This window comes from Dryas octopetala, chromosome 9 (genome assembly GCF_963921425.1).
Source record: "Dryas octopetala chromosome 9, drDryOcto1.1, whole genome shotgun sequence".
Lineage (NCBI taxonomy): Eukaryota > Viridiplantae > Streptophyta > Magnoliopsida > Rosales > Rosaceae > Dryas > Dryas octopetala.
In genome coordinates, this window is record NC_141374.1 from 13,718,850 (window position 1) to 13,738,172 (window position 19,323).

The 19,323-nt window shown below is 42.5% G+C and overlaps 1 protein-coding gene across 1 annotated transcript; it reads left to right on the top strand.

Moving 5' to 3' along the window:
• The first annotated feature begins 6,450 nt into the window (after positions 1 to 6,450).
• Positions 6,451 to 13,586, top strand: LOC147274407 (Nucleoporin autopeptidase). The gene is made up of 13 exons (XM_086256998.1): positions 6,451 to 6,665; positions 6,910 to 6,980; positions 7,643 to 7,936; positions 8,200 to 8,760; positions 8,838 to 9,068; positions 9,186 to 9,739; positions 10,418 to 10,502; positions 10,603 to 10,663; positions 11,299 to 11,437; positions 11,518 to 11,634; positions 11,738 to 11,915; positions 12,294 to 12,344; positions 12,555 to 13,586. The coding sequence occupies exons 2-13, from the start codon at positions 6,962 to 6,964 to the stop codon at positions 13,238 to 13,240; spliced, it is 2,976 nt and encodes a 991-aa protein (XP_086113124.1). The 5' UTR covers positions 6,451 to 6,665; positions 6,910 to 6,961; the 3' UTR covers positions 13,241 to 13,586.
• Positions 13,587 to 19,323: the final 5,737 nt, after the last annotated feature.

Consider the following 19,323-nt stretch of genomic DNA (forward strand, 5'->3'; position numbering starts at 1 on the left):
CATGTGTTATTGGTTATGTCTTTAGCTTAATTTCCGAGCTGAACTGATAATAACTCGACTCATAAAGAAAATACTGATAAAATAAATAACATAAAACCAAATACAAATTGTTCCAAAAACAACTAAACCCGAGCCACACTTCGGCTCGGGAACAAAAAACAAAAACAAAACAACATGAAAGTTAAACAAAATCAGCTATCATGTAGATCGCTCGGCAGGGCCCTCCTGGATCGGCTCGGTAGACTCCTCAGGCGTCTCCTCGCCGAGCTGCACCACCTCAACCCCGCCGATCTGCATCTCATCATTAGGATCGGATTCGGGGACTGGGGGAATCGGGGTCGGCTCGTATGCAGGCAGTGGAGGATCTTCCGGAGTCGGCTCGGCTTCGACGCGGACTTGGCGATCGGGAGGAGGAAGCTCATCCTGTTGACTTCCCTGGGTGTCTTCATCACCGTCGGACTTGCCGAGGAACGAGACATCCCAGTCCGGCCTCTTCGACTTGATCTCATCCAGAAGCTCCTTATACCCCTCGAAGTGGGCATTGGCAAGTGCCTGGGCGCTCGGCACTTCAGATCGACGTCGGAGCTCGGCATTTTCGACCCTCCGTTCGGCAGCCTCGACGTCTCGCTGGAGATCGCCGACATAGTGCCTCAAGTCAGCCACATTTTGCTCCGAGGACGCAAGCTCCTTGCCGAGCCGAGCGACCTCCTCCTCCTTCCCGGCCAGCCTGGACTGCAGACCCTCCGACCGTTCGCGCTCGGCATTGACCGTCCGCTCGGCCTCGGCCAGCTTCTCTTTGAGCTCCAGGATTCGCACCCGAAACCTCTCCAGTTTCGCCTCGGCCTCGACGGCGGCCTTGGCAGCTTCGAACTGCCTCATGGCGAGCTGCAAAAGAAACATATTTATTACTAATCCGAACCGAGCGGATAGACGAAATCCGAAGTAAAAGAGACTTACAACATGGCCTGACGGGATGTGCTCAGAGCCTGGTGGCTGAAGCTCGGCTGGTCCTGACCGGCCCAGAGCCCCTCCCGCGCCTTCGCTGTCATCACACGCTTGAAGCCCGAGACGAACGGCTCGATGCAGGGGTCGACTTCCACCGTCTTCGGGGGCACCGAGCCAGAGGCTTCGGCATCCCCACCACCTGGTTCAGCCCGGGCTCTCTTCTCCGGAAGAACCTCGGTCGCCGGGCCCTTCCTTTTCTCTCCCTGCCGAGCCGGCCTCGTCACGGAAGGCCCGGGTCGGGCTGCGGCGGCGGTAGGCGCTGGTATTGGGGTCGGCTCGGCGGGCACCCGACCTCCAGCTCTCCTCTGGACGCTCCTCTCCGCCTTCCTCCTGAGTCGAGCCTCAAGATCTGCCGAACTCATGCCTCTCTCCGCTCTCGGATTCCACCTGGGTACAAACCAGGAGATCCCGCTCAACCTGATCTGAGTCGGTCCAAGCAAGAACTTGGTGGACAGGTACTCGGCCGGTGAGTCTCTGATCACGGCGATCTGATCCTTCAGCTCGCCTCGGAGTTTATATTTGCCCCAACTGACTGCAAGGATGAAACAGAAAGGAGTTAGCCACAAAGTACATATATACAATCATTACAAAACATGCACAGATTGCCCTCGGATCGGCCCCAGTCTTCCAATGCCCACCTGGGTTCCTAAAGGCTCTGGGGACCCGAGCCCGGGTGGGTCTGCTCGGATCGGCGAATTCCCAATCCCCAGAGACGAAGAAGTATCTCCTCTTCCAAGTCTTCTGAGAGGAGGGATTGCCCGAGAACAGTGGCCCCGAGTAGGCCTGCAGGTTGTAGAAGCCGAGCTCGGTGTTCTTCGACCTCAGTGCGTAGGAGCAGAACAGGACATCCTTGTGTGGCACACACTTGTGCACTTTGTGCCACAGAATGTGCATAGACAGGATGATCCTGTATACATTTGGATTCAGTTGGTGCGGCGCCGCGCCGATCGTCGCGAGCCAATCCTGCAGAAAGGCGTGCAGGGGAAGCCGAACCCCGTTCTCAAACATCTCTGGGTACATGGTCACCCATCCTATTGGGGGTCGGCTCGGCTTCTCCCCCTCGGTCGGCAACCTCATCAACACGGAGTCGGGAACCGAGTATCTATTCCTCAAGTCCCTGAGATGGTACTCGGTCATCTCGTTGGGGATCTGATCGGCCTTCCACGCCAGTTCCTCGTAGAAGTCCGGGTCGATCGGACTCCCCGTCACTCCCTGAGCCGAGGTCGACGCCTCGTGACCCCTATCCCTTTCATCCGAGCCTGAAGTGAGTCTGCTCGGGATAGTGGCGATCGGCTCGACGTCGAGAGGTTCTTCGTCACCTCTTTCGGCCGTGCCTTGTTCCCAGTCGGAACTCAATATCTCGGGGTTTTCCTGATCCCCTCGGGCTCGGCGCTCACCATCTGGGTTGCGATTCAATGCCGAGCCGGCCTCGTCCAACTCTTCGGACAACCCGTCCCAACTCGCCTCACCCGCAGGTGGGCTTCGGCTCGGTTCGGCCTCGTCCGCGGGTGGGCTTCGGCTCAGATCTGCCTCACTATCTCCTTCAAACGCCTCTCCAGAGCCGAGCCGATCACTCGAGTCGGATCCAGACATTACTAAACAGTTTCTCTTTTTCTCTCTCTTGCTTTTTGGATCAAAAGATGCCCTTTTTCAAGAACACCAAGAACACACACCCAGAAAACCCGAAATGCAAAAAACTCAGAAAGGAGGAGAATCACTTACTGGTTTTCCTCCGCCCAAAGTTTCCGCCCTAAACACCCTCGGAACCACCTCGCCTACCGCCGTACGTGGTCGGACTCGAGATCGGACAACTTCAGAGACGGTGGTGAGAGAAAGAGATTTGCGGTGAGAGAGAGAGAGAGTTTTCGCAGAAGAGAGAGAAGGTCTGAAGATGAAAGTGAGGGAAGAGAGAGAAACCACCACTTTTATACCCCCATGCAAACCGATCTCAACCCTTCATTTCTGGCGCTTCATGTGCCAGATCTTGACACCTGTCAAGCATTCAAAAATACCCATAACGAGGTGACCCTTACGTTCCCCCATGCAGAAATCAAACGTCCCTTCACCTGTCCCTGAGATATTTTGGCCAATCACAAGTCATCATGTGTTCGGGTCTTCGGGAACATGGGCCTGTGGGGATCGGCTCGGATCAAGTAACATGCTATCTTTGGAATTGTCCTTGCACTTCAACTTCCAATCCACCACTGCCCGCTCGGATCGGAAGCTGGGGGACTCCTGTTTGTGGGAAAATCCACATCGATCCGAACAGCCAATCACAGCTCGACACGTAGCTGGTCAATATCCACCTCGGAGTTGACTCTCGGTGGTCAAACTTTGACCTCCACGTCATCGCCACTTAGCACTGCCTCCGCTAGCTCGGACCGGATCTCCATGCCAGGTCCTCCATGTTCGGTCCGAGCCGAACCAATGATCTTCCAAAGGATTGAGTGTCCATCTTTCCACGGTCATCCTGGTTCGGCTCGGCTCGGCACCGAAGTGACCTCCTTTCGAGTTCTGACGTCAGCCAGTTAGAGCTCGGAGGAACCCCTGTCTCTATGTTCGGCTCGGTCCGGGATCCCATTCCCGATCCGATCACACATAGACTTCATGCACACGCATAAGGTTAGATGTTCGGTTCGGCTCGGCTCTCCGCCGCCATTCCCGGGAAGATCACGCTGGGACGAACCGCCACACTTAAATGTATCTGACACAATCTTCTGACAGATGGAATATCCAGTCTGCATTCATGACTACTGGGGGCAGTTTGCCTGAACCTTCCAACCTTGCATTTAATGGAGCATTCAATGCAACATTGAATGCTGAGGAAGTAAGCAGCTGAACATGCAACCAGGTCTGGCCAGATGCGTGGGTCTCTGGCAACCACCCATTCACATGCAGGTAACTTATTCATTAAGTCTTCCTTTGCCTATATAAAGCACCATATATGCACAAAATGAGGTATCTACAAATCTACCTACAAAACACTTACACAAAAATTCCTACTCTCCCAAGAGCATACCCAACTTGCTGAGAATAACCCAGAACATTTGCCTTGTTCTTCCCATTCTCCCAAGTTCTTCCTTTGTTCTTCCTCATCCACCATCAAACACCATCACTGACTTCATCATCGGAGCGTGTTTGGCTGGTACCACACCGGTCCATCTCCCTTGATCTTGTTTCTCTTGCAGGAAGATCCCAATCAGCATCCACTTCACCATCCAGCAAAACATCTGATCAGCCAGATCAGCTTTCCTAAGTTGTTGCATCTACCTTACGAGAATTTGCATCAACACGTTCCAACGCCCACTCACATTCTACAATGTTCCCGCATCTTAAAGAATACAGAACTTTGTAATTTGGTTCATTTGTAGCTTTGTTGTATTCTTATTAATATATTGTGATGCAGGGGATCAACCAACAATAACATTTGGGCTGTCAACATTTCAGCTGCGCGCCTACACACCGATACTAGTACTCCAACCAAACAGTATCGATAATGGGGGTAGTGCAACAGTTAGGAAGTTGGAGTCGATTTCTGGGATGAAAATTTATAAAGATAAAAGTCACGAGGAATTGAGATGGGAGGATTATCAGTTATGAAATAACCCTATTTCACCACTTGGGCGAACTCAAGGGTCTTGTGTTATTTTTCCAACCTTAAATTTTGAGTTTTATGAGATCAATACTAAAGAAGGAAAAATCATGAAGCATCGAAAGTATGTGGAAGAAAGAACAGTTTTTTATTATCGTAATGGGCAACTCAAAAAATGATGAGTGTTAAGCGTTCCAATGCCCACTAACATTCTATAACGCTCCTACATCTTAAAGAAGGACTCTTTGTAATTTGCTTCATTTGATTAAGTAGCTAAGTTTATACAATAGAACGAGACATCTTTTCCTAGTTAAGCCTCGTATCTACTAGTAAAAATGATAGAAATAGAATCCTCTTATTTTGGACATGGATATAATTAGAACATTCCACTCAAAAATAAATTGACAATACATAGAAAGGTTTAAAATTCTATATTGTTTAGACATACGGTTGTAAGATATTACATCCTCTAAAACACTCTCTCATGTATGAATGAACCGAATAAAGCATGTAGATTAGTTATATTAACCAAAGCCAAAATTGAAGCTCAAGATCATTGTAGAAACTAATTGAGCCAAGTCAAGCTTAAATTCGAGTATTCCACGAACGAGTTGAGTCGAATCAAAGCTTGAATTTGAACATAAGAGCATACAAGTCGAGTTTAAACATAACTCTTGAGCTTCATTAGAGTTTGAAACTTTCAACCATACTCGATAAATATTATTCGAATCAAATTTGAGCACTTTAGTATTTGATTTGGGATTTTGACTCTCATTATACTCTTAGAAAAAAAAAAACTTTCATTGTAAAGATAAATAGCAATGCATAAAGTCAAAACTGTAACTGACTAGTCGACGAGGAAAAACCATTTGTACTTTGGCAAAAAAAAAACTATATTTATTTTTAGGCAAAAATTCAATATAGACACTTAACTATATAGGTTATTTCAACCGAGTTCATGAATAAAAAAATATTTCAAATGTATACTCGAGCTAAGATTTAACTTGAAAAATAAATGAAAAATGGGTGTCCGTCAGTTAAGTGCCTACGTGTCTTTTGTTGACCGCAGCCCGTGCGACAGGAATTGGTCGGAAAAGTCGCAGGAGCCACAGCGGATTCTGGGCGTCAATTGGCCGTGCTCAATAGTTCGATGAATGATCCAAGACCACCTTCTTGCTCAGAACAATGAGGGGGAAGCTGACTGGGGTGGTGGCCGGTCTTAATGTCCCTAGGGTCAACGGTGATGAGCGCCAGCGCAGGCTGTGGAGGAGTGAGTTGCAGAGAGAGTGAGGGAGTTAGGGAGAGAGATAGTCACGTGGAAAATTTTTTACATGTTTTGTAATTTTTAATTATTTTTTTGTACACGTGAAAAAAATTTAACATCCACATTATTAAAAAAGTCTAGTTAGTAAAGTCACGTATGCACTTAACTGACAGATAGTCATTTTATTAGATCTTAATTTTAATATGAATAATGCTATACTTACCACATTCTTATACCACATTTTTATACCATCTGACGTGTTATTACTTTATTGGACAAAGTTTTTCTTTTCTTTTTTAGGTTTTTATTTTTATTTTTTAGTATCCAATGTATGAATGCCATGTAAGTTGCCACATAAGGTGGTATAAAATTATGGTATAAAAATGTGGTATATATAACACTACTGTTTTAATATATATTTGAAATATTTTTTTATTCATAAATTTAATTAAAGTGGTATATATAATTAAGTGTCTATATTAAACTCATCCCTTATTTTTATTTTGTCTGACGCGATATATAATTTGACGGACTTACTTCTAACGCTAACTGCTCCGTGCTTAGTTTTAAAGCAACGCGGCCGTCACTCGCCCCCAGTCTCTCATAAAACATTTCGGGCATCTCCAATTCTGTCATTACCAGCTGGACTTGGGAGGTTGCCTTTTCTCTCATTCTAGTTGCTGCAAACCCTTCCCTCTCCCTCTCTCGCTTTCCAATTCCATATGCGATCTCAAACCCACTCGGAGCTCAGATCGCTATCTTCTTCGCATTTCTCTCTTTCTCCATCTCCGTCGCCACTGTGAGGTATCGCAAAACCCTAGTTCTGTTTAATTCAGCTTCTATTTTAGCGATTTTTTTTTTTTTTCACAATATTGAACCTGTTGTGTTTAGTGATTCATTATGTGCGTTGCTACTTGTGTTTTGCTCGCATTAATGCGCTAATAATTTATCTTTGTGACTTCGTCATGAGTGTTGAATTTTTTTGATTCTCGTCGCTTTTGTTTAATCTCAGTTTGTATGAAAATTTGTGTTCTATTTTGTGTTTCAGCTTGAGATCGACAAGCCATCACTGATTTTGAGATACAGAATCGTAAGAGAAGATGTTTGGCTCTTCTAACCGTAAGCTTTCTTATCTCTATGTTTTACATGATCCTTAGACTCAGATTTTGCTGCCTTATCTTAACTTCATTCAATAATTTTCAATTCATTCCAGATATGAATAATTGTTTCCTCTGTTCTTTTTTTTAATCATATATCATTCATTTCTTCTGATGATGTGTTCTCCAATTTTTTTTTTTTTTTTCTCAAACAATGACAATGGTGAATGCATTTTTCTTATCTGCCTCTATGCACTTGTGTAATGGTCAAAACTTTTTTTCTTATACGTTTTCACCCCATTGCAGTTTTCTTTGTTTCCAGGCAGTTGTTTTGTATTTCTTCCAGCTTCCGATTACATTGTTGGTGTCAGTTCTTTAAGGTCTTTTATTTTCTTTTTTGAACTCTCTTTTTGGTCCATGAACTTGGTGGTGATTTTAAGATGATAAGGATTAATCAGTTTTGAAGATGCATATAGAGGTTGTAACTGGTCATACACATTTTATTTGTTATTTTTTTTTTTTTTGTAAGATGAACATGATGCATTTACTAGCAGTTTGTCTGTGGGCTATAATTATTTTCAAATGGTGTTCTGTTTATGCCGTTTTTATTCTTTGAGAAATATTTGTGCTTGGTAATTCTTTTTGTTTGAAAAATAATTTAATTTGTGGAGTATTGTTTGGCAGCTTTTGGGCAGTCTTCTAGCAGCCCATTTGCGTCCCAATCAGTCTTTGGGCAGACGAGCAACACAACTACCAACCCTTTTGCTCCCAAGCCCTTTGGGAGCACAACCCCATTTGGTGCACAAACAGGAAGTTCCATTTTTGGGGGCACTTCAACTGGTGTATTTGGTGCATCCCAATCCTCTTCACCCTTTCCTTCCTCCACAACCTTCGGGGCTTCGTCCTCACCAGCTTTTGGAAATACAATGTCTGCTTTTGGAGCCTCTTCGACTCCTGCTTTTGGCTCATCGTTTGGTGGTAAGCTGATGGATTATTTAGAATTTCCCTACTTTTGCTCCTTCACCATCCTTTATCTGATGCATTTTGATATAATTGTTGTAAAATATGGTTATTTGAAATCATTTAAAATGTCATCATTTCTAATGTCCTTGGTTTATATTGAGCTTTTCCTGGGAAAACCCATTCTTTGCTTATTTTGTTTTCTCTGCAGTAATTACTTTGTAATTTGGATAACTTCTTATAACTGATGACTCTCTCTCTCTCTCTCTCTCTCTCAACAGGTTCGTCTGTTTTTGGTCAGAAGCCTGTTTTTGGAGCATTTGGGTCCAGTCCTGCTCAAACAAGTCCTTTTGGAAGTACGGCGCAACCATCACAGCCAGCATTTGGGAGCAGTGTTTTTGGTTCCTCCACACCATTCGGTGGATCAAGCCAGTCTGCTTTTGGCACTAATAGCACCCCAGCGTTTGGTTCAAGTAGCACCCCTGCCTTTGGTGCTACAAGTACCCCAGCTTTTGGTGCTACAAGCACCCCGGCCTTTGGGGCTGCTAGTACTCCGGCCTTTGGTTCAACAACAAGTCCTACATTTGGAACCACAGGAGCTGCATTTGGGGTGTCAAGCTCCCCCTTGTTTGGATCTGGGGGAGCATTTGGGGCTTCAAGCACCCCGTCTTTTGGTTCTTCTAGCTCCACTTTTGGTACTTCAAGCAATCCTGCTTTTGGTGCTTCAAGTGGTCCTGGTTTTGGCTCTTCAAGTGCCCCTGCTTTTGGCCAGTCAAATTCTGCATTTGGTAGCAGCCAATTTGGTGCTTCACCTCCTTTTGGAGCGCAGAGTTCTCCATTTGGTGAGTATTTTAGATGTATCTAATTGTATTTTGTTTCATTGTAGCTGTATGATATTCTTATAATTTTTTTGATGCAGGAGCTCAGCCAACAACACCTTCATTTGGGAACACTGCATTTGGGCAGTCAACTTTTGGGGGCCAGCGTGGGGGAAGTCGAGTGGCTGCTTACACAGCAACACCTGAACCGGATGGCACAGGTAGTGGGACTAATCAAGTTGGGAAATTGGAGTCAATATCAGCTATGCCTGTTTATAAAGATAAAAGTCACGAAGAACTGAGATGGGAGGATTATCAATTGGGGGACAAAGGTAGTGTTTTAGTTAAAATTTTTCATAAACTTGAAAGTTTTGCCACACTTCTTCGCGTTGATGACATTGACTAAGTTCTTTATATATATATATATATATTATAATCTTAACTTTCAGGTGGACCGGCTCCTGCTGGTGGGAGTGGTTTTGGCATGTCTACCAGTCAGCCAAACCCTTTGAATCCTGCACCATCATTTTCTCAAACAAGTCCAAGTCTTTTTAATACCTCAACTTCATCTAGTATATTTGCTCCAAAAACTCAACCCTTTAGTTCTACAGGCTTTGGAGCTGGAGCATCGTCTTCACCATTCACTTCATCAAATTTTGGTCTTTCTACTTCATCCAATCCTTTTACAACTTCATCTTCATCCCCTTCAGTCTTTGGACAAACTTCGTCTCCGTCTCTTTTTAGTTCATCAGCCGCATCTACATTTTCATTTTCTGCTCCAGCTCCAATATCAGCTTCCACATTTAATTCTGGCCTATTCAATTCCTCACCTTCAATTGCACAGACAGGTGGTACTTTTGGACTAAGTACCGCTTCCTTTGGACAGAATACGACGCCCTTTGGTCAAACTAATATATTCAATACTCCTTCCACTGGGTTTGGTCTGGGGAGCTCTTCAGCAGTTAGTACTACAAGCAACCCATTAGGTTTTAGTCAACAAGGTGTAAGTATCCTTTTATTTTCTCTGTTAATTGTTGAAGTTGTTTTAACCTCTTCCCCCCCAACCCAAAGAGTTAAAAAAAAAAAAACTTTTTGTTACTAGAATTAAACATAAAAATTATGTAATTGATGCCTTAAACTATGTGTTAAGGTTGCATATATTCCATCCCCACTGCTAGCTTGCCCTAAGCTTGCTTTGATAGGTTTGACAGGGTTTTGGTGCAGCTTGTTTAGTATTTCTAGAGGCAATCATATGGTCTAGTGGTAGGGCACTGTGACTAATCATGTTGTGAATTATATACTCTTGCGTTTAAAAAGACCATAATTCGGTGACCCATAGGGTCACCTAGGTGGTAACTACCTTCACTTCCATAGGGGTGGTGCAGTTCTAGCTGTGGCAACCTGACAATTCATTAATGTGGTATCTGACCGGTTGTATTGCCTTGAAACGATTCATTAATGTGGCATATGACTGGTTTATTGCCTTGTTGCATTTCCAATTCTTCGATGTGGTTTGTAAAACTTGATTCTTGCTATAGTTTGATTCTTCGATGTGGTTTGTAAAATTTGCTCTTGTGTCTTTTCATGTTATCTAATTCATTTCACTGATACTGATACTTGGTTAAGCTTGTGTATTGATGATTTAGGTTAACCTTTTTCCTTATTTTCCTTTCTTGTGTAGCCTTCTTTTTCTACACCTTTCCAGGCATCTCAGCCTGTTCAGACTAATACTTTTGGATTCAATAGTTTCAATCAACCACAGCCAGGTAACTTATATTTTTAGTATGTTTATATTTCTTCAGTGGATGTAGTCATTGAGCTTTATTTTCAGTTGATGGTATTAATTGGGCTCCTTGGCCTTTGTAGGCAATACAGGTGGCTTAAGTGGTTCGGCGGGCATTCTTGGTCAGAACAACTTTGGGCAGTTGTATGTCATATGACACGTATCTCTTGTAGTTATTACTTCTGTGTGCATGTGTAAATATTATGTTTACTAGTGTTATTTTTGGATCTAAATTTGAAAGTGGTATATCCTCTTATTTCATCTTACATAGATTAAAAAGTTGCAGAAATTTTTGGGATGAAGCAAATCTCATTAGATGTGGAATGTCTTTAAGTATTTCTTCATTCATTCCTGTCCATCACGAAAAGGATTTTTATTTTATTTGTTTGGGAGGGTGCAAATTTCAGATTTTATTTTTACTTGATGATAAACAATCTTATCTTTAGAGTTCTTACTAATTAGGTTGGTACAGATTCCAAATGTTGACTTTTTTTCTATGACAAAATGTTCTTATCTTAGTCTCTTTTATCTTTTATCAAACCTATTTAAACGGTCGAGGATTGTCCACCACATTGCTTATGTAGCTCTATCTAGTTTGGTACCTGCTCTTTGGGCATCTTTACTCTATGTTACATAGGTGGGTATCTTACTTTATGCTACATAGGTTTAAGTCCATGGGTTAAGATATATTGAGTTATCTTCTGTATATTTTTCCATTTGGAATTTTCCAATAAACATTTGGACTGGAAAAAAAAATGATGTTTTGTTGTCTTTTACAGGTCTGCTACTCAAAGCTCTGCTGCTGCACAACCAGTACCTGCTACAAATCCATTTGGAACGCTCCCTGCAATGCCTCAGATGTCAATTGGTCGTGGTGGCACTGCACCATCAATTCAATATGGAATTTCAAGCATGCCTGTAATATGATTGCCTTAAAACCTCCTGTGAAGGAAAATGGAATGATTGTAAATATGACGTTCACTTTGTTTTTCTGGCAGGTTGTAGACAAACCCGCACCTGTTAGAATATCATCCCTATTGACTTCTCGGCACCTGGCACAAAGGCGGATCAGGTTGCCTGCAAGGAAGTATAATCCTAAGAATGATGGTCCAAAGGTGACGATGATGCTTCTAGTGAACAGTTAATCTGTTTTATGCTTCCTATCCAAGCTGCATTGAACTTTATACATACACCTTTTTTGACTTTTTTGTTTTGCAGGTCCCCTTTTTTAGTGATGATGAAGAAACAGCCAGCACACCCAAGGCAGATGCTCTTTTCCTTCCCAGGGAAAACCCAAGAGCACTTGTCATTCGTCCCAAAGAACAGTGGCCTCTAAGAGCTAGTGCTGAGAAAGCATCTCCATTAAAGGATAATTCTACTGCAGTGCATGAGAACGGTAAATTCTGTTACTTGTGCCATTGTCATTTGAGGTGTATTAAAAGGTTATCAATGAGGGTCAGCATCAACCTCTTCATGATTGACTTGAGAAATGGCTGTAATAATGAGTTCGATTTTGGGTTGGGCATACATAATGAGTATGTAATGCTACTATTTCGAGTCTTTTTGCCTATATTTTTCCATCCATTAGTGTATTTTCTTCCATAAGTTCTTGTCTAAATTAGTGTCCTTATTGTTCTTATGATATTAGGACCACACTAAATCATTATTATGTATGAAAGATGAGAGCTATGAAAATTTTGTTGGATTTTTTTTGTTTGAGTATATTTTGTCATGTTGCACATTGCTGACTCTTCTGAACACAATGTTGATACAGGAAAAATTTCGGGAGAAGCATTGGGTGGCTCCAATTCTGAAGATAAAGATAGTGAGTATATGTTTTTATGACTTAATTGTTACGTCATTTAATATAGCTAGTATTTAATTAGTAATTCACATTGCACAAGTGACTTGTTTTTTTTGTGGTTGTCTTTTAAAGTCATGAGCTGTAATACTGATCTGACAAAGAGCCCTAATGTATATCGTTGAATTGTTTTTGTGGTTTTGGACAGACTCATTTTAACTTCTGTTGTTTCAGAAACTCCACGAGAAGATGGTGTTGTCAAAGAGCGTGTGAATCATGTCAAATTCAACCTGAAACCAAATGGAGTCCATGATGATCATTCTGCTCAGAAAGGGGATTCATATATGACACTAAGTGGACACAGAGCCGGTGAGGCTGCTATTGTTTATGAGCATGGCGCTGACATTGAGGCGCTAATGCCAAAGCTCCGACACTCTGACTACTACACAGAGCCTCGGATCCAAGAACTGGCAGCGAAGGAAAGGGCACACCCAGGGTTCTGCCGTCATGTCAAGGACTTCGTGGTTGGACGACTTGGTTATGGTAGCATTAAGTTCTTGGGTGAGACAGATGTACGACGCCTTGATCTTGAGTCTCTTGTGCAGTTCAACAATCGGGAGGTGATTGTATACATGGATGACAGCAAGAAACCTCCTGTTGGTCAAGGCCTCAATAAACCTGCTGAGGTAACACTTCTCAACATTAAATGCTTTGACAAAAGGACAGGGATTCAGTTTACAGAAGGGCCAAAAGTTGATAAATACAAGGAGATGCTGAAGAGAAAGGCGGAGGATCAAGGTGCCGAGTTTGTCTCGTATGACCCCATCAAAGGAGAGTGGAAGTTCAGGGTAAACCACTTCAGTGAGTACAAGTTGATCGATGAAGATGACTGGGATGTGGATGCTGCCCAAGATTGCTGACGGGATATGGAGTCAAGGTTGATGTGTTAAAACGTTTGTTCTGGGGAGGATACATATAGTGTGTGTTTGGCTAAGGGTTTTGTCCTGGCTGAGGATTGATTTTGGATTTGTATAGAATTTAGGGAGAATGTGGTATAGCTGTTCAAGCCTTCGCGCACTGTTTGTTATTGTTGTGTTTTGGGTTTTAGAGTTTATATTTTCCCTTTTTTGGCTGGCATTATTGGTCTTTATTTCTGCTTGAAGTTGACCCAGAAATTATTAGTTGGGCAAAATTCAGTATTGAATGGTGTAGGGTTAAGAGTCAATTTATATATTTGAGTTTCAAAATTTGGTGTGAAAAGTAAATAGAATTGTCTTTTTTAGCCTGAAAACATTTGCATGTTTTAAATCATATTTCATCCTCTTTTTTTTTTTTTTTTTTTTTTTTTCAGAATCAAGGAAGGCTTATTATTTGGTTTGTCAAGTATTTCGAATTTTCACATAATCCCTTAATGTTTGTTCTGTCTCATTACTTAATGTTATATCATGTGTTGCACATAATCTGATTTTATTAAGTCTATTAATATTCATCGTTAGAAGTGCTGATCAAGGAATAAAATTTCGGATTTCGAGGAAATTTCGAAAATTTTTAAATTTCGACAGAAATTAGACAGAAATGACGGAAATTGCTATCAAACTACGGAAATTTTGAATGAAACTGTACCATATGTTTATTTAACATATTATCTACTATATTCATAAAAAACATTGAAGAAACCAAATTATATAGTAAGTTTCATGTGATATAAGATGAATATAATGTGCGCTGAAGGCAAATACTGTTAAATAAAATTAGTATAATGAATAAATGAAATTAGTATATTCTTTATACTTTATAATCTATACACTAAATCCTAATATTAAACTCTATATAGCCTAATTTTATACTCTATAATTTATACACTAAACCCTATATATTTTATAATGTATACTCTATATTGTTTAGAATATAATATATGATATTAGAGTTTAGGCCTTTTAGGATATTTTAAATTATTTTTTTATATAAAAATATATTAGATTTAAAAACAACTAAACAAAACCCCAAAACGGCCAAACGAAACTCCAAACATTTTTTTTTCTTTCCAATTGCCAAAAGGCCCTAAACCCCAATCAATCCTAAATCTTTTTTTTTTTTTTCTCTCCTTTTCTTTTTTTTTCTTTTTTCTTTTCTTTTCTTTTTTTCTTTTCTTTTTTTCTTTTCCTTTCTTTTTTCTTTTTTTCCTTTTTTTCCTTTCTTTTTTCTTTCTTTCCTTCTTTTCCCATCTCCTTCCGGAAATATCAACTCCCTAAAATGGCCACATTTTATGTTGAGGAAATAAAGTAAGTGTAAAAAGAATGAAAGAAACATAGGTGGGGCCCCGAGCACTGAGAGTCGTTGGTTTGCGTGACTGTATTGTTAAATCAAATTGGTAAGAAGGCTGAGATGTGTTGGTAGTCAGTATCTCGTCACTCTCTTTCTCTTGGTCTCTTTCTTTGTGGCCCGTCCACAGTACCCAATTACTCATCAGGCTCTTCCTTTTCCTTTCCTATTTCCTTCCTTTTCTCCCTGTAAGCCTTCATCCAGTGGCTACTCTTTTGTAAGTCTTCCTCCAGTGGCCATTCTCCCCGTAAGTCTTCATCCAGTGGCCATCTTCTCTCTCCATTTCCATTATTTCAGTTATCTTTTCTTTCTCTCTCCCTCTAACTCATCTAATCTCTTCTCTCCGCGCCGATCTCCTCTCCCCGGCGATGACAGGCGACAAGGCCGGCTCTCCTTTTTCTCCCGTCTCTTCCACTGGTCGCTGCCTCCTGTCTCAGTCGAAAATTTCGCCGAAATTTCGAGAATTTCAGGAAATTTTCGAAATTTTTTCGGCGAAATTTTTCGAAATATTTGTAATATAGTGTTAAAATTTCCATGCCCTAAAAAATCGAAATTTTCGGCGAAATTTTGCCGAAAATTTCGAAATTTAACACCTTGGTGCTGATATAGTCTACGTATGTTTAAAAATTAATTAAATATTATTTTAAAATTTTGATATTTTAAAAAATTAAAAATACAATAAATAATTACAAAAAAGACACACTCAAACCTCTCTTCAGTCTCCACCATGTTAAATTCCTAGTTTATATGGGTTTTCTTGTAATTATAGGAATAGATGTATTTGCTATTTAGACCCTCACTTGTACAGGTATAAATACCTTTTTTATATGATTAATGAAATATGCTGAAATTATTAAACCCTAAACACATTGTTTGACATGGTATCAGAGCCACCCAAACTCCTATTCGTCAGACTTAGGTTTTTGGTGGTGTGTTAGGGTTGATCTTGATCTGTTTTTTATTGTTCCTTGCGTGAGAATCTCTGTGTAAATCCTTGTTGCTGTGTGCATGGGATTATTTTTTTGCTCTTGCGTGACTTATTATGTTGACTTATTCCGCTGCTTGTGAGTGTACTGGTTGTGGATCTGTTCAACCAGTTACTGTGCCCTCCATCGTGTATCTCTCTTCACCGGAAGCAGACTGTGCTGCCTCTGCTCGTGCCCGCCTGTGCCGACGACCTGTGACGGCGATCACTCCCTCCAGTGACGCCTAGTCCTTCCGGTGACGCGACACCGCCCGACGGCTTTCTCCAGTGACGACGCACTGTGCGCCAATCTCTTCCAGAGACGACGCCGAGTCCTCCAGTGACGCAACGCCGACCTCCCTGCCTGTGACGCTGCCTGCGCGTCGACCAGTGACGCAACGCCGACCTCCCTGCCTGTGACGCCGAGTCCTCCAGTGACGCAAGACGCTGCCTGCGCGCCGACCTCCCTGTCTGTGACGCTGCCTGCGTTCGCCAATCTCTGCCAGTGACGACGCCTGTGACGCAACGCCGACCTCCCTGCCTGCGCGTCGACCAGTCACCGTGACGAGCCGCTGCTGACGTCGTTAGCTTGCTGGTCTGTGCTCGCTGCCTTGCCGCCTCCGATTGCAGTGACAGTTGATAACTTGCTGCCACTTAGTCTGCTCTGTTTGTCACCGTGACCTTGGTTGCTTGGTTGCTCTGTTTGGTATTGGTTGCTTGGTTGCTTGGTTGCTCTGTTTGGTATTGGTTGTTTGGTATCATGGCCGACTTTCCCAAGGCTGATGGCAAGAAGGCTGAATTGAGTGCACCTCCTACACTTCCTCCGGTTACGTTTAATGACTCAGTGATCACACCAGAAAAGCTTGATGGCACGAACTATGGTGAGTGGGCTTTAAATGCACAGAATAAGATCTGAGGCCGGAAGCGCTGGGGTTTAGTTTCAGGTTCACATCCGATGCCTACGGATCATAATTCACCTGAATTCGAGGCCTGGGAAGATGAAAATTGCATGGTTAAGTCTTGGCTCTTGGATGCAATGACCAAGGATGTGCGATCATTGTTCATTCGTATGGCGACAGCCAAGGAGATATGGGACGCTCTCAAGAGGCAGTATTCCGTGAGTCAGGATGGTTCCAAGGCTTATTCTCTTCATTGTCAGGTTATTTCCACTCGTCAAAATGGTCGAACTATTATAGAATATTATGGTATTTTGCAAAAACTTTGGCAGGAGGTGGATGCAATTCAACCTTGTCCTATGGAATGTTCAAGGGATATTGGGTTGTATAATGATATTGTTAGTGCTAATTGGCTATATGTTTTTCTGGCTGGCCTTGATTCGCATTTGGATAGTGTTAGAGGAAGGATTCTTGCTACCTCTCCTCTGCCTGACCTTCGTACTGCTTATGCTACAGTGTGTGCTGAAGCTAATCGCCAGGATGTCATGCTTGGTGGTCCTAATAATACTAGTATGGCCATGGTGGCCAAACCCTCAAGTGGTAACCGGTTCGGGACTAGAAAGAATGAGACTCGGAAATGTACTCATTGTAATGGTACCAACCATGTGGTCGAGAAGTGTTTTCAACTTCATGGGTATCCGGAATGGCATCCGAAAGGCATGAAGGCATCTCCAGGGGACTCTCTTTTTAAGGCTACCCAACCGGCTCCTAAGGGAAATTTGGTCAATACTTCTATTTTTGCTGCTAAGTCAGGTATATCTTATTGTGCTTTGCGTACTCCTGCTAATTCTTGTCCAAATACATGGATAATTGACACAGGTGCCACCGATCATATGACTTGTGATAGATATGCATTCCAATCCTTGTCATCTAGTAGTCCTAAACCATTCATTACTAATGCCAATGGTGTGTCTTCTCCAGTCCTTGGCATTGGAACTGTGTCTGTTTCGTCTCTTACCTTGTTTAATACCTTGTTTGTTCCGTCCTTAAATTGCAATTTATTGTCTGTTAGTCAACTAACTGCATCTCGTGGTTGTGTTGTTGTTTTCTTTCCTACTCACTGTATTTTTCAGGATGTTCATACCAAGGAGAGGATTGGCAGTGGTAGGAGAGATGGAGACTTGTACTATCTGGATGGTGATACTTTGGGTCTGGATGGTGTAAGTCAGGCTCATCATGTTAGTGGTGCTCAGTTAGTTGCGAATAAGAAGAAGATCTGGCTCTGGCATCAGCGGTTGGGTCATCCTTCGTTTAATTATCTAAGGCGGTTATTTCCTTCATTGTTTCGTGGTTGTAATTTCCAGGATTTCCAATGTGAAACTTGTGTGTTGGCTAAGAGTCACCGAATAGTGTTTTCTTCTAATGATAATAAATGTGGAATTCCTTTTGATTTGGTTCACTCTGATGTTTGGGGACCTGCCCCTCTTTCTACTTGTAATGGCGTTCGATGGTTTGTCACGTTCATAGATGATTGCACGCGTATGACCTGGATTTATTTTCTTCATAATAAAAGTGATGTATGTGAAGTCTTCCAATTGTTCCATAAGATGGTGAAAACTCAGTTCAATCATTCGATTCGTATTCTCCGCTCGGATAATGGCGGCGAATATGTTAACAAAGGATTGACAGATTACTTTGGTTTACATGGCATTATCCATCAGACATCTTGTTCTTATTCTCCCCAACAGAATGGGGTGGCTGAACGGAAGAATAGACACTTACTAGAGATTGCTCGATCATTGTTGATTGGCGGTCGGGTACCGACCTTCTTATGGGGCGATGCCCTTAGCTCAGCCGTGTACTTAATTAACCGCACTCCATCTAGTGTTCTCGATTTTCGGCGCCCATTGGATGTCCTTGCTGATTCTTGTGAGCTTCCGTCTATTTTGCATTTAGAACCTCGAGTGTTTGGCTGCGTTGTGTATGTCCATTTACATGGGCATCAACGTACCAAATTGGAGCCCCGGGCTTTGAAATGTGTTTTTGTTGGCTATGGTCGTGCTACTAAAGGATACAAGTGCTATCATCCTCCGTCTCGTCGGTTCCATGTCTCTATGGATGTTACATTTCATGAGGAACAATTTTTTTATGAGTGTTCCGCACCTTCCCTTCAGGGGGAGAACGTTGGTGAAGGGACGAATGCCATAGATATGGAGTTTTTCAATGGTTTCAGGTTACAGGACAAAAAGAACGAGCAATGCAGTATCGAGCGCTCAGTGGGTACGGTGGGTGAAATACCTCCTCTGGTAGATCAATCTTGCTTACCTACAGACTCGGCGGTGCAGTGTGACAGTGATCTTTCTGACTCTTCCGTGTTTGGAGGTTTGTTTGATGATAGTACAACTCTCAGTCCTCATACTTCACCACTGATACAATCTTCTCCAGAGGCGTCTCATGAGGTACATCCTATTTCCCCTCCTTTTTCTGATGATTTGAGTATCCAATCTGAGTCTGAGCCTGATACCTCTAGGTATAAGCTTCCACATAGGTCAACCCGAGGTATTCCACCTACATCTTATGAACCAGATCCTAACGCCAAAGCCAAATACTCTATAAATAGTCATATGTCTTCGCATAGGCTATCCGAGTCATATAAGTCATTTGTGCATCAATTATCTTCTGCATCTGTCCCAAGAAATTTGCAGGATGCTTTAGCAGATTCAAGATGGACTAAGGCAATGGCAGAAGAAATGGAGGCATTGGTGAAAAATAAGACTTGGGAGTTGGTTCGGTTACCTAAAGGGAAGAAACCTGTGGGATG

Coding starts and splice junctions, on each gene's coding strand:
- LOC147274407 (XM_086256998.1), top strand. Junction 7,937..8,199: donor TTTTGGCTCATCGTTTGGTG/GTAAGCTGATGG, acceptor CTCTCTCAACAG/GTTCGTCTGTTTTTGGTCAG. Junction 12,345..12,554: donor CAATTCTGAAGATAAAGATA/GTGAGTATATGT, acceptor CTGTTGTTTCAG/AAACTCCACGAGAAGATGGT.